This window comes from Mytilus californianus, unplaced genomic scaffold (genome assembly GCF_021869535.1).
Source record: "Mytilus californianus isolate M0D057914Y unplaced genomic scaffold, xbMytCali1.0.p SCAF_20, whole genome shotgun sequence".
In the NCBI taxonomy this organism is placed as follows: Eukaryota; Metazoa; Mollusca; class Bivalvia; order Mytilida; family Mytilidae; genus Mytilus; species Mytilus californianus.
Window position 1 is genome coordinate 2,623,505 of NW_026262669.1, and position 15,340 is coordinate 2,638,844.

The 15,340-nt window shown below is 32.1% G+C and overlaps 1 protein-coding gene across 1 annotated transcript; it reads left to right on the forward strand.

Moving 5' to 3' along the window:
- The first annotated feature begins 1,838 nt into the window (after positions 1-1,838).
- Positions 1,839-3,892, forward strand: LOC127731805 (acanthoscurrin-1-like). The gene is made up of 2 exons (XM_052240646.1): positions 1,839-2,091; positions 3,738-3,892. Exons 1-2 carry the CDS (start codon positions 1,839-1,841, stop codon positions 3,890-3,892), a joined length of 408 nt encoding a protein of 135 aa, XP_052096606.1.
- Positions 3,893-15,340: the final 11,448 nt, after the last annotated feature.

Below are 15,340 nucleotides of genomic sequence, written 5' to 3' on the forward strand. Positions count from 1 at the left end.
ATCGCTAAAATGACAACACTACGTCACAGAAATACAACACAAACAAACGCAAGAACACTCAACATATAGAAACGCACAAAAAAAAAAAATAATATGATAGTCGTTACAACAGGTAAACCACAGAATAACAACGAACATCTTCCATTTACAACAGCACAGGACTTCACAAACAGTGACGTATTTTTGTAACGTGTATATAATCTTGAAATTCATACAATTATTTTCACAATACTAGTCAAAACAATTATCATGACAATGACGGTATTGAAAAGCTATTTTAAATAAATGCTGTGACGACGTCATAATTATTTGGACTAACATAATACTTTATCCATGGAAAACGGAAATTTACTCGACTAAACTGACACATAAGACATATATGAAATGTACCGAAAATGCAGAATTCAAACCACAAACGATAAGACATAACACAAAATTTGACTAACTGCTTTAATCTATCATTCTTAGATATACATAAATGTTCAACAGAATTAGATACAAACATTAAACAAACACAAGACAAAAGACAATTGATGAGGAAACGTTGTCAACATATTGTTGAAAACATATGGATTTTATTTCAAATTTGTCATAAAAGCATGTCAAACACATAATAACCTAGATTAGCATCTTGTGGGAAAGTATGAGAACAGAACATTGGCAAACTGCTGTTGCTTCTTATCAGAGTGCCAGTGTATATTTTGATACCCTCAAAGAAAGTCTAGTCTACATAAAACGTATTAGTAGCGATCGATTAAAAACAATAGGAAATAATCTCAGTTAAGAAATATTCAAATGAGGATTGACAGTATACAATTTTAAAATATGGGTATTCTGGATTGAGCCATATATGCTATGATGGGGATACCATCGCTTTTCTTAACGATTTTATTCAGAGATTTTGATAATTCAAGCATAATAAACGAATGACAAAGTGTAATTCTGATCTAGTATTTTTGTTAACTTCTTAAAGAATGCCTTATACGATTCATGTCAAATAAATGCATTTATCTTATTTTTGTATTCGTTGTTATCCCTATCTACTAATCATACAGCCAAAAGTTAGGATAACAATTTCCCCCTTGTAAACATAAGTTGTTTAGAAGATAACTAGAACGTTGGTCTCGATATATTGCATTAAAATATATCAATTGAACCGTTACGTACGTACATGTTCGCATATTACAAAGTCCATTAACAGTTTTTTTAATTACAACTATATATTGTTGTAAATGTAGATTAAATCAACAATTCGATTATATCTGACATCAAAAGTCAGTAGCATTTTACCAGTTGTCCACAAAAACATTTTTTGATTCCAATTTCTACAATATAGTTAAACAGTAAACGTTAAAATATCCCCGGAAAATAGCAAGCAAGCACTTTGAGTATCAATTTATTGTCAGTTCCTTTGTGCCTTACATATCTGTTATTCTATTGAAATCCAAACTAATATATTCTTTGAATAGAATACGAATGAAATTAATCATTTAAAGTTGTTCTGTCGAAAACAGTGTGCTCTTTCTAGTTTAATTTGTTTAAATTGTACGCAATTTGCGGTTCTTTCTTACAATTAGATATAATGAATCGTATCCTGCATCATAAAAAAACCGGGACACATCTCTTTGGTGTCGGCAATAAATTAATACTCTGTCATATTAGTGCTGTAATCATCAAATTTAAAACCACAAAAACAAATAAAAGAACACAATTATTCATCATGTATCAATCCGTTTTTACAGTGCATGATCATTTTTTGTTCTCAAATTGTTTATGGTATAAATAATGGTGCTCAAAGGCTTGTTACAGCAGGTTGAATTTATCCAAAGTAAGCAACCATGGGAGTTTTAACTATACTTTTGGTAGCCGTTGTTGGAACAGTCTACGGATATGGCGGTTATAGCGTTGGCAATGGCGGTGGTTATGGTGGTGGTAGAGGCGGAGTTGGAGGAGGAGTCGTTACTTTTGGTGGCGGTGGAGGAGGCGTAGTTGGCGGAGGAGGCATTGTTGTAGGCGGAGGCAGTGGAGGAGGCGGTGTTGTTGGTGGTTTAATCGGAGGTGGCGGTGGATATGGAGGTTTTGTCGGAGGAGGTAAGTACACGTTAATATTTGTCTAATTAATTGATCCGGTGTGTTGCTAATCAAGTGACATTTATTAAGAAACTAAGGTAATAACTTTTTCAGGCTAAGTTGAACTTAGATGTATTTGGGCTTTAATTTAAAATCCTCGTTTGGTGATATATCTCATCAACTGTTTTCGTATACATCCTTGGCTTATACATATTCATAAATATGTGTTCCTTATGAAGGGAAACATCCGAAAAGTGATTTGAACGCATCATATTTATTAAGTATTAATTTCGTTTTTTTTAAATTTTTGCTGACATGAAGCATCCAATAGGACTCTTATTCATATTTTACGGCCACAAAAATATCATACAGTGTGCAACGGATATTGTACAGTTATGTTGATATAATTTTGACTGTTTTTTTATTGAAAAGGTCGTTTCTTTGCAATTGAATTGTCATATGTTGCTGTTGAGTCCATTCATTGCCGTCTATACGGAATGGGTTTTTTTCTCATTATTGAAAGACGTACCGTTGCCTCTTATTACTTCAATTTGAACTTTGGTGGAAAGCTGTCTCATTAACAATCATACTGTGAACTTGGAGTACAATTGCATTAAGATTTCACCAAAAATGATTTAGACACCCTTATTTATTCAATTTTTTTGTCAGATTTACCACATATGATATATAATTGTGTTCAAAATTAAAACATTTTATAAAATTAATAATATTTTATCACAAAACATATCTTTAAGAAAACAACAAAAAAATATGTTAGATAACTTTATTGATCGTTCAAACTAATGGATATTTTTCATGTTATTGTTCACAAGCGTTAGTTCTACTTATTTGGAATAGAATTTTGAATAGAACTATTTGGTGCAAATTTGTATAAATTGATCGAATCAGGTTATCGGCATACAAACCAGTAAACCATATGCTTAAAACTAGTCAATGAAAACTAGTAATGGCTTTGTTACGTTATATGTGTCAACTTAAATATGAAAGATCATTACAATTAGTTTAAGCAATCAAATACTGGAAATATACAAATGTTTGCGATGTTTGTTTTTATTATATAGGGCATACAATAATTGATAATGAATAAAACTTATGTTGCAAAAATGCGGTGATGAGGCCAAATGGAGGACGTGCAAAAATAAATATTAAATTATGTCTACTACCAAGGGAACAAGGTTGTCTGAGAAACAAATAATCAATAATCGTCAAAACTACGGTAGCGCCCGTAAACTCTAACGATAAACTTAACATTTTCAATCTAAATGTACAATCGACGACAATTGTGTTCCTTATTAGGAAATAAAGTGAACAAAGTTAAGTGTGGTGCGTTTCAAAAATAAAGTCTTAAGCTCATGGAATACACTGCTATCTAATAGCTACATGACAGCGTTCCTAATACAAACGTTGAGGAGCTTAACGTTAATATATAATATCATTCATATATTATATAACAGCTGGTCGTTGGTGGTGTACCTGCCGTCCTAAACTTTGCCGTAAATGGGAGCTTACTTTGGATAAAAAATGCAGACTAGCACCATTGTTCCCATTTCAATGGAATACCTGTTGTCAATGGTTCCCATGGTGGGTAACCAGCCGTAGCTACTGATATGGTGGTGGCTATGGTGCTAGACTCGGTGCTGGAATAGGTGGTGGAATAGGCGGAGGAATAGGTGGTGGAGCAGGTGTTGTAGTAGGTGGGGGATTAGGAGGAGGATTAAGTGGTGGACTAGGCGGCGGATTAGGCGGTGAATATGGCGTTGGATATGGCGTTGGATACGGCGGAGGAAAAAAGTCATATTAAGCAGAAAAGGTATGTATGTACAATTCTAATTGTAAGTATCTGCTCCACAGATCCAACATTCTTGTACATAAAAGAAAAGACATGTCACGTATTATGTAATGATACTTTGTGTTTATTTATAACTATAGATAAAGAAAAACTGGGAGTATACCAATACGATAGTATTCATCGACATGCATAGTTGCCTTAACAATCAGGAGATCAACATACTGGCTTTAGCAAAAGACACTTGTGTATTTTCGATACCTCCTGATTGTTAAGGCAACTAAAGAAATGATGTTTTTGCTTTGATCTGATTAAACAACCAATAGACGTACCTCTGTAATGTGTATTGCAATAATTGATCAAGTAGTAAGGTATCAAAAACTTAGTTGACATTCTTTTCTGTCTTGAAAGAATTTTCTTTTACATAAAAAAACGAAAGAACACAACATTGCTTATACGTGAATCGATATCTATGAACATTTTGCAATAAGTCTTTGCTAACCCGCCAGTATACCCGTCGTAGAACATATTAGCGACCAATGCTTTGTTGCTGGCAAATTTCGTTCGAAAAATGTAACAAGTTATGATTGAAATTGTATGCTTGATTGATTGATTGATTGTTGCGTGTTTAATGTCCAATTACAAATAGTACATGCATGTTCAAACTGAGGACAAATTGTTAATATTTTGTTTCCAAATATTTAGTAAAGTTATTGAATTGAACAGAAATTTAAGTTGCATCTTCGTCAGGTGAAATTAAGTTTGGACAATTTTTCTGTTAGTAACAAATAAGAATATGTGAGCAAAATGTTTTCCAGCATTCTGTTTTTTTAATTTATTGTTACCAACAGATGCCTTGAACACAGACAATTTAAGAAATCACTATCGAAATGCATGACTCCGTTGTTTAGTAGTGCACAAACATATATAGCGACGTCAGTATAACAGTCAGATAACTTACATAAGAACATATGTTGAATCATTAGTAATATTTTCCATTATTTTGTAGGATACCAAATGAAGAAAACAGTGTAAAACATTTTTTAAATAAAATTTAGTCTGCATAAACACATTTTTCAACCTTTACTTGCATTATGAGTGCTTTGTTTGTTCACCGGTTGAACTTTTTCATTTTCTTGATTAATTATTTTTCTATAGTTGTCAAATGAAACTTGATCATTATGAACGATACAGTCTCAAGCGTTCAGTTATTTTTCTTCAAAATCCGTGATTTGACTCCTCATAACGGCCATTTTGAACAGTTGGGAAATAACGTGATACCTGAGGTATGCTGTATCATATGGCGGTATATGTTTCACTATTTTATATTAATACTGATTGCAGAAGTTGTTTGACGACACACAATCGAAGAGGAGTTTTGTTTTCCTTGTCTTTCATGTTTGCTTATGCACTTTGTGTGAGGAGTGTCTATATGCCAATTTGTTTTTCTTTGTTGAAATAGTTATTTATTTTGATAGTGATAAGGATTATATTACAATGATGAATATTTTACCCTCATTTTTTACATTTTTACCAAATATATCTGTTTGTTTTGATCACACATTGCTGTTAATACAATGGAATTTTATGCGAATGTCATGCAAATGAGAAGTTTAGCTAGCTATAAGACCAGGTTTAATCCACCATTTTCTACATAAGGAAATGCCTGTTCCAAGTCAAAACTATGACAGTTGTTTTCCATTCGTTTGATGTGTTTGAGCTTTTGATTTTGCCACTTGATTAGGGAATTTCCTTTTTAAATTTCCTTGGAGTTTTTGTTATTTTACTTTTTGTTTATTCAGTAATACATTAAATACAATGTCATCTTTGTGGCGCGCATATGCCTCATGAGCAACAGAAAGAAAAAGCCGCAGCCATAACACGTAAACAAACTCCAAAATAGCAACGTAGAAAAAAAAAGCCAAAAAATCAAGCAAAACACGACCACCTCTTAAATGGTTGGTGATATCAGATGAACCGGAAGTTACATGTTTTGCAATGTATCTGTTTTTTCCTGAAGTGTAACCTGATTATACAGCCCTTGGATGGTGTAAACTTCCAAAAAAAAAAACGTGTATGGTGTAATACTGTATGGCATATGGTGCAATGGTAGAAGGTGTATGGTGCTATAGTGTAAGGTGGAAGGGGAATGGTGTAATGGTGTAACGTGCGATCGGGAATGGTGTGAATGAATGGTGAACGACATTTAAAACTATGCAAAATATTCATAAGAACTGATTTTTAGTTTTATACATTAATTTACAATATTGTGATCAAAATTCGTTTTTTAAAATAACTATATAACTTTGAAGTCGCACGCTTTCTTTTAAATTATATTGCATTATGGTGTAATGTGTAAGGTGTATGGTGCAAAGGTGTAACATGTATGGTGTCATAGCACAGGGTGTATGGTGTAATGGTGTATGGTGAATTTAATTTTAGGGGTAAACAAAATAGAAACAGCACTGTAAAGGACTCTTTTGTCCGAGTCGCACTTCAGGACTCAATTGAACTAGGAACGCCTAGAGTGAAAACAAAAATCAATTGCATAATGCATACATACCGGGTCACGTCAAAATGCATTTGACCAAAAGAAACATATTAGGACGACGACAAATCAAAAGAAAACTGCAGAGTGAATGAAAAAGCTATATAACTTCAGCACATGTAATTTTTAACTTAAGACCATTTATATTATTTGTGAAGTAGACGCTGAACATTTATCTTTTAGGTCTTGGTACTTTTCGATGAACTTTTTGAAAAAAAAGAGGAAACGTTCTATTACAAAATCCTGGTTCACTATTCTTTTGTTGTATCAGACATCGATGACGTTTCACAAAGCCTGAGTAGCAGCTTGATTATTGAATAGGGTATGAGTTGAGAGATTTATACTCCATTTCCGTGTACATGGCTGCTAAGGTGAGATAAATGTATAATTTAAAAAATGGAAATCGTCTAGTTTGTTATATATAATGGTACTGCTTTGACCACTGTTGTCAAATTAGGGGTAAATGTTTGGATATGAGGCTAGTGAGGCTGTATTTGTGGTTTCTTCAATCTTTATTTCAGGAGGATAATTCAATGGGACCCACTCAGGAAAGTTTGGATTGTTAATGGAAAGAAGATCATCACTATACCTGTATGTGAAATTTAATAATCTAGCTTTTTTGATTGCTTTTCTTGTATTGTACAAGTGTCTACAGGAATTCCGACTCATATGAAATAAGAAAAAGTCGACCATGATTGGTACTCCTATAAATATGCCAACAACCTGATGGAAAATTCTACCTTCGAATTAAACAAATATGTTGTCAATGTGAAACTCAAGCATACTGCTTAATTGTATTTTGTTTTACTTTCGGGCTCATTTTTAACAAACTATGCAAAATTAAATCCCATATGGTACCCTTTTCATAGAGGAAAGCATTGATAATTATTTCTTAAAGACGGGTTAACACACACTTTTCTGATTAACCATCCAATGAATTTCTACCAACAGTTCAAAACATTTATATTTTTTCCATATCGTGGTCTGACATATACATATACCACTTTTTAAATGTCATGCTTACGAACCGGTTGGGTTTTGCATATGTAATAACCTCAAAATTGTCCGGGGCAAAAAAGAGTATATTGGTTATTGTGCCCTGATTCCAAATGACGTGACGTCATTGCATCCTTAACGACAATTGATAACAATTTTGTGATAAAATTTTTAAGAGTTTACCTATTTTGTTTCATTACATTGTTATAATTGAACTTTTTTCTCTTTTCTGTAGAACTTCAATATGTGATAAATAGATTATAACATGTCTTTTCCATATTGGCCCTGGTATCATCCCTCGACCCATATCGGCCCTCGACTAAAGCCTCGGGCCGATATGGGAATCTCGGGATGATACCAGGGCCAATATGGAAAAGGGCATGTTATAATCTATACTTATTGCAGAATAATAACTTATTTAGAAAGAACACTATTTAACTTTGAATACCTTCACATGTGACTCTTAGACATTTAAAGCATGTAGAGGTGAATCAACATCACTATCATCGCCTGCATACAGAGTATATATCTCCTAGTAGATACGATATTCCAGGACTGTATTACTAAAAAAGTACTTATCATGAATAAGTTGATAGAGGATTGTTGCTCATAAGGAAGCTATTCAATCAAGAGTCCCAAGTGGTGAAGTTGAAATCATCCCATAGTAAACCTTACGTGCGCAATCACGAGTTGGTTGACCGTTATGGAATATATGTTTTACAAATAACGACGGATATGTTCCAAATGTCTTAACTACAATTCCGTCCTATTTTCTCCTATGTGACCTACTGTATAAGACTTATCACCAGGTTGATTTTTACATGAATAACACAACGGGTGTCACATAAGTCGCAGGATTGACTTACCCTTCTAGAGCACCTATCATTAAACCCAGTGTTTGTGGGATTCGTTCTGTTCAGTCTATAGTTTTCTATGTTGTGTTTTGAGTACTGTTGCTTGTTTGTTGGTCTTTTTATTTGTTAGCCATGTCGTTGTCAGTTTATGTTTGAGTTGGAATGTCCCTTTGTCATCTTTCGCATCTCTTTCTAAAACACATGTTTATACACAAAATGCAAAACTTTATATTGCTCCGAATTTATAAAAGTATGACTTCATTTTACATCTAGACTATCAGTGCGATATCAAACTATGCTTTAGTTGTCTGAACATATTTCATGAATACAAAATAGTTCAGGAAATACTGTAAATGTTTAGTCTAGAAAATAAATTATAAAGACCTGTTAATTACAAGAAAAAGAACAACACAAAACTATTTTCTAAAAATATGCATACAATTTCTAAGCAATCATAAAATACTTAGACTGCTGACATGCTGTCGCGTACTACATTTTAATGCTTGAAGATTTCTTTTGATTATAGTCCATACGGATATAGCGGAATCAGGAAGACGAAATTGTATGAAATGTCTATGATGCCAATGAAAAATTAAAATAAAAAAAAAGATACTCTTAATGCCGGATCTACATGTTGTCAACCTTGTTAAAATTGTTTCGTCTTGGACATACATATTATATTTCTCACTGAATGAAAAACAGACACCAATTTATCAATAGATCCTCTTGATTACGAAAGGTGATACATTAAGTAAGTGTTAGAGAGAATAATCAGTGAACGTAGTAATTTGTCAGTCTTAAGCTACTAAACAAATATTTACAATTTCTAATGATAAATCAATGATATATGAAAATCCAATGATCTATATCGTATCGATAAAACAGGTCAATACGATATGTCAGGAAGAGGGTATATTATTGTTTAAAAATGCGTCAACAAATAACAAAATTGATGTTAAAAACATTTGAAGTACGCTGACACATGTTAATCTCTTACAGAACGAAAACATATGGTGTTGATATCTGAATTTAGTTGTTTAGATCGGGGGTTACTATTATTGAGAACTGTTTATTTCAATTTGTAAGACTTGTTATGCTCGGCATTTTTGTCATTGATGTATATCGTGCATGATTGTTTTCTTCTTCAATTTAACATATTGGTAATTAATTAATTTCATCTGTAAAATGTTTTATGTTAATAAGGACCAACATAATATAATTTTATTTCTTTGAATTGCAAAAGTAAAGTGTCTAAGAATCTGCATACAGTGTCAATAGAATAACAACTAAATCCCTTTTCTCGTATTATCGCTGAAATATAATTGATGTTTATCGATGTAACTAATTCGTTTTGGATATAAGAAGGTAATTATCTTTATTTGACATACGATTATATTGTCGGTATCTGTTATTTGCACCTTAACCTTGTATACATCATGCAGAACAACCTTTAACTAATTATTTATCACATGTCACTTGGAATAAACATCGAATATAACTGATAATTTATTGTTTCTAGTGTTAACTGTCATGTTTTTAAAAGAAAAAAATGATGAATTTTTGGTTTTGTGGTTTTAGTAATTTTAATTGACACTTAACCACAGTTTATGTATAAAAGGAGACATATTTGTAATTGTGTTAAAATATTCTAAAGGTGAACAACTTAATAAGATAAAATACAAAAAATAGAAAAGCAAAATACCGAACTCCAGGGAAAGTTAAAAATGTAAAGTCATTTATCAAATGGCAAAACCAAAAGCTCAATCAACACATCCACTGTCACATTACCGACTTGGTACAGACATATCATTATGCAGCAAATAATGGGTCAAACCTGGTGTTATAGCTTAAATCATATGTTATGTATATAATTTGTTAGAGGTAGCGTCTTTTGGTAAATATTTTTCCCCTGCGTTTTACTGTCATTTGAATATTTAACGCATGATAGCGGAGAGGTCATTTAACTGGTCTACAATTCTTGAATTATCTCGATTTCAAATATTTGCTTTTGAGCCTCACTGATACGAATTACATTTTCACAACTTACTGTGATTATAGTAATTGTTTAACCGTCCCCATCTTAAGCAGTATGTTGATAAAAAAAAATCGAAGAAAATATTTCCACCTCTCATTAATAATCAGTTTGTTTTCAGTTGTCTCACTTCGGCAATTATCGTTAATACGTTCACCAAAGCTAACTCCTGATATCTACATCTTAGTCTGCGAAACCGTAGAACATAACCTCAATAAAAAGTATTACATCAAATCTATGTAATTCAAGTATTTATACCGTCAACTTAACCAACCGGAATCAACTCTTTAAATTCGAACTATTACTATGACCGATGTTTAATGGCTTGAGTTATACATTGGCTTCCACATGTTGAAGGGAACTGATGGTATTCCAGAACAATGGGATACAACAAAGGTTTTTCATGGGGTTTGTAATGATGAATATTTAGTTTTATGGGATATTTTGTTGTTTTTTTTACCTTCCTTGGTTTATATTTTTGGTAAGGGTATTGTCGTTGATTATTTTACCTGTGTTTTTAAATTGCCTCCTTGGTATATACTTTATCTTTCGTTTAGGTGTTCCTTCCTGTAAATGATAGTCGGAGGTATTATGACAGTAAGGGCGGTGGGCGCCACGAAACCTTAGCCAAATGTTCTATCAAATTATCTGTTTAATCTACGTGTGAACAAATTATATCACAAAAGACAATTTTCGTAACGTCATTTGCATCTTTGATGTACCAACTATTAAAACGGATACCGTACGTTATTGTGTCTTAGTGCTATTAAGCGTGGTACACAATGTTTAAGTTGTGTTTTTTTTTTGTGGTCAGATAATATATTATTTATGTATATCCAAGTTTTTATGTTGTATTCCTAAGAATAAAAAGAGTAAAAATAAACAAGACACACGAATACACAATTGAAATGCATATGTGTGTTTAATCAATCGTAAGGAAATATAATCAAGGATACAAAGCTAACTTTTATACTCTAGTGCTCTAAAAAAAAACAAATAGATATTTAACCTTATAAGAAAAAGAAAAAAAAACAACTTAAAAAAAAACGTAGAACGACGAAAAAAGCAAGAAAATATATAAAACGAAAGACTGAGCAACAAGAACTTTACCAAATTATTAAACAGGATCCCGGTCATAAAACTTCCCCCAATACTCGGAGTACAAAATGTTTGCTCGACATAAAAAGTCCAGAACTGTGTTATGCAATTTTTGAGTCTGAGTACGATAATCATCCTCGTATTTCTTATGACCACAATGCCAGATATCAGATATAAGATGTAACATTGATTTTAAGAATTAAAACGAGTCCAAACCAAAAACAATGCTGAAGATATCAAAAACCGAAAATCTAAAATTTGTGCAAAGGTAAACAAGGACTTTTTTTTTACTTTCGTCATTTAAAAATATATCATGAGTCTAAGCAGTTGTTTTGAACTATTTTTTGTAATGCAGGTTTTAGACTTGCAGTATACGATATCTATTGTAATTCCACTTAAGATAATCTAACATTTTCTTCACTGCATAAAAACAAACTGACCGAAACTTACAATCTGCAAAACCTATAAATAGAATATGAACACGGTTAATGAAAAATAAAAAAAAAAAAAAAAACACACACAGAAAAAAAAAAAAAAAACTTTTACTTAGAAAGTTAGAGGTCATATCGTGCCAATAGATATTCAGTAGAATAAGCCGCATGAAAAAAGTGTTAGTGTATCAGAGATGAAGCGTTCGACATGGCAATAAAAAATGAATATCATGGTCTTGACTGTAAATATGGAAAGTCAATATTTAAGAAATCGTTTATGCAAACTATAAATTTGGTGAACACTTTCACATGGCCTGGGCCGTTATATTCGAATTTTATCTCTAGCGTTAGCGAGGGAGAAAATTAACGAACATAACGGCCTATGCCATGTGAAACTGATAACAAACCTATGTCTTGCATGAATTATTTCGATTCTAATAGGACAAATACGGTAATTTGAAAACTGAAGCGAAGGTGAGATTGTCGTGTGTATGACTGTTCTATTTTGCCCCCTGTAAGATAAAAGCTTCAACACAATCTATGGTTTGCATGAATAAGTTCTTAAATAACGACTACACAAAGTGTGTTCAATCCTTATAATTCTTAGCCAAAACTTGTTTTTTCGTTGGCCTCCATTGACAGTCAAATTCACAAGAAGCATGTCTTAATTAAGGAGTGAGCTGCCATGTTGACTTGCTGATATCAATGAATGTGCAAATAATGCAATATTGTAGAAAATAAAACAAAACGTACCTCAAAACTTCATTTTAATGCGATATTATCGGAATTAAGAGCGTACATGTAACGGAAAAAACTTCAGCTTGAGAGTTTCATCCGTATGACGTAATTTTTATTTTGATTTTCTGCATATTTTAAGATCGTATGCATTAAGTCTTTTTGATATACACATGATACATTAGAATAGGAATAACGCTTCCGTAGTTTCTTTTTCAATTTCAATTTTAACACAACGAAATGAACATAGTGTTTGCACATAAGTTTCGATACATGTGGATTTACGTGAGAGGTAAAAAAGATCAAGCTAGGTAACCATGTTATCATTTGTTCACTAAAGGTCGGACTAGTGTCAAAGAAATAAAAAAACGACTCAACTATTTTGTTTTTGTTGTATTTCATAGCATGTCAGTATAGTAAGGAACACTATTGCTGGAGGGGAACGACGTGTGCCACATGTGAAACAAGAGCCTTCCCGGTTCTTTGGTTGGGTTCGTGTGCCGACCGTGCGAGACCACCATGTGTATTTTAGGTCGTTATACACCACTTAGTAGTAGTAGTGTTGATCTACTTTTAGTTGCCTTTGTTGCGTTTATAAACAAATATAAATGATGGAATCTGTGCAGAAATGTGAATTCTGATATAGTAGCAGACTCAGAAATATACTTACATACAAACAGTGGTAAATGCAACTGAAAAAATTCAAGCTTAGTTAGCTGGATTAACTTGACTCGATTTTGTCAACACATAGTAATTTCAGTACATAATACAAATGAAATCGAATCTTTGGTACACACATTAAAATGAAGTATCAATATCAAAACAGTATTTTGTTTATGAACTGAACATTAAATAAAACAATGGTGGGTTTGATATTGAAACAAAAATGTTAGATCATTATTTACTATGAATCTATTGTAATTTTTCAGATATTATAAAACACCTTTAAGACCTATATATGTTCAGAAGTATTAAGTTAACTGGTGTACAATCTGCCAAGTGAACTTGTGAATGAAGTTGAGTACAAACATGATTTATATAATCGTTTCACTGTTACGGAACTATTGAAAATCTAAATAAAACAGATATTAGTAACGACTTTTGATATATAAGATAACCAACTTTTATTAATACTTTGTTTGTAAAACCCGTTGATGTAAGTTCTTACCGAACATAACTTGATTTTGTATCTTTGGTATTATGATCAGTTTTCACATCTACAGTCTAAGGTCAAAAGGGATTCGTCCCCCTATCTGATACTTCTTTACTACTTATACACAATATTTATTTTGTAAACATTGTTAAAAAACCATTTGAAGACATTGTTAATGTTAAACTTATATATGGTTACAAAACTGTTTTTTGATATTTTTTTTCGGAGAAATAATTATTTGTATACAAATATTAAAATAAAGTGTTTTTTGTTTCTTATACAGCCATATGATTTGATCGTTCAGAAATTAATTTTTTGCTTGTTATCAGTGATGTTTCTAAATCATAAATAATAAATATATTTCATAAGTATTCCAAGAAACTGTAGGATTTTCTGTATTTATTGAAAAAAAGTATTCAATTTTGACACGATGAATGTATAAAAAAAAATGTTGATTTAAATTGTTTCTATATGCAATTGATAGGAGGGTCACTTTTAACCTTAGACTGTGTGTGCTGAAAATTATTAACAACAAAAGTACACGTATCAAAAGTAGTAAACAGGGGTTTTGTTATTGTTTAATTATGATGTAATTTAACTACGTGTTTTATATGCGACGGATGCCACTTAAGACCAACTTTTAGTTACACAGTATGTTTTCTTTAAATTAAAACTTTTTTTCATATACAATATACATAGAATATCAAATGTATATGTTATTCATAAGTAATTCACAGTAATAAAAAAATTAAAAACAAAACATGTGTATCTTAACCTTTGTAATATCCAGTATTTACTGGAAAAATGTGTTTTTATATATTAGATGACGTATCACATTATAGTGTACTTTTTCAGTTACCGCTTTATCCATGACCTTGCAATTTATAACTGATTGAGATTGACTGTCTTAAACAGAAAATCAATGTCAGGGATATAGAGTACAATGCACATAAATAGGCCGCTTTAACAAACTCATTTATATTCAGGTGAGAATGCACGATGTGTTTTAACTGTGATGTATCATCTTTGTTAAGGGACTAGTAAAACGGCAAGAACTTTACCTAAGAGACACTCAAACTCATAAGTCGACAATAAACTGACAACGGCATTGCAACAGTTTATAAACTGTCTTTGTTAGACGTTTATCTGCTTTGTATCGATCTGATGAGTTCAGCCCTTTTCGACTTATTGTTTTGTAATTTGTTCTTCTTATGTTGTATTGTAACACCACAATTCAAGGTAAGGGGGGATGGTTTGGCACCAATAAAAACCCGTCTAACCCCGCATATTACTCTTGTACTTGTCAAGTGTCAGAAATTTATTTAAAGTTTAATATCATATCACTATCTGGATAAGTTAAATCCAAAGCATAGTGTACTGAAAGCGCCACGATATCTGCACAATACATCAGATAATGGAGGGGTCCGTAGGTGGCCATTTCTGTCCCTAATCCAATTTACTCTCATTTTTAAGTGGCAGTACACATTACCCGACGTTTATGCCTTACGGTTCATATTACAGGATCAACCTTTTGTATTTTTGAGAAATTTTTTTTTCGTTCTGAAAATGCATGAAATATTTGCTACTGAATGCTAAGCAACCTACAATTAACCAAT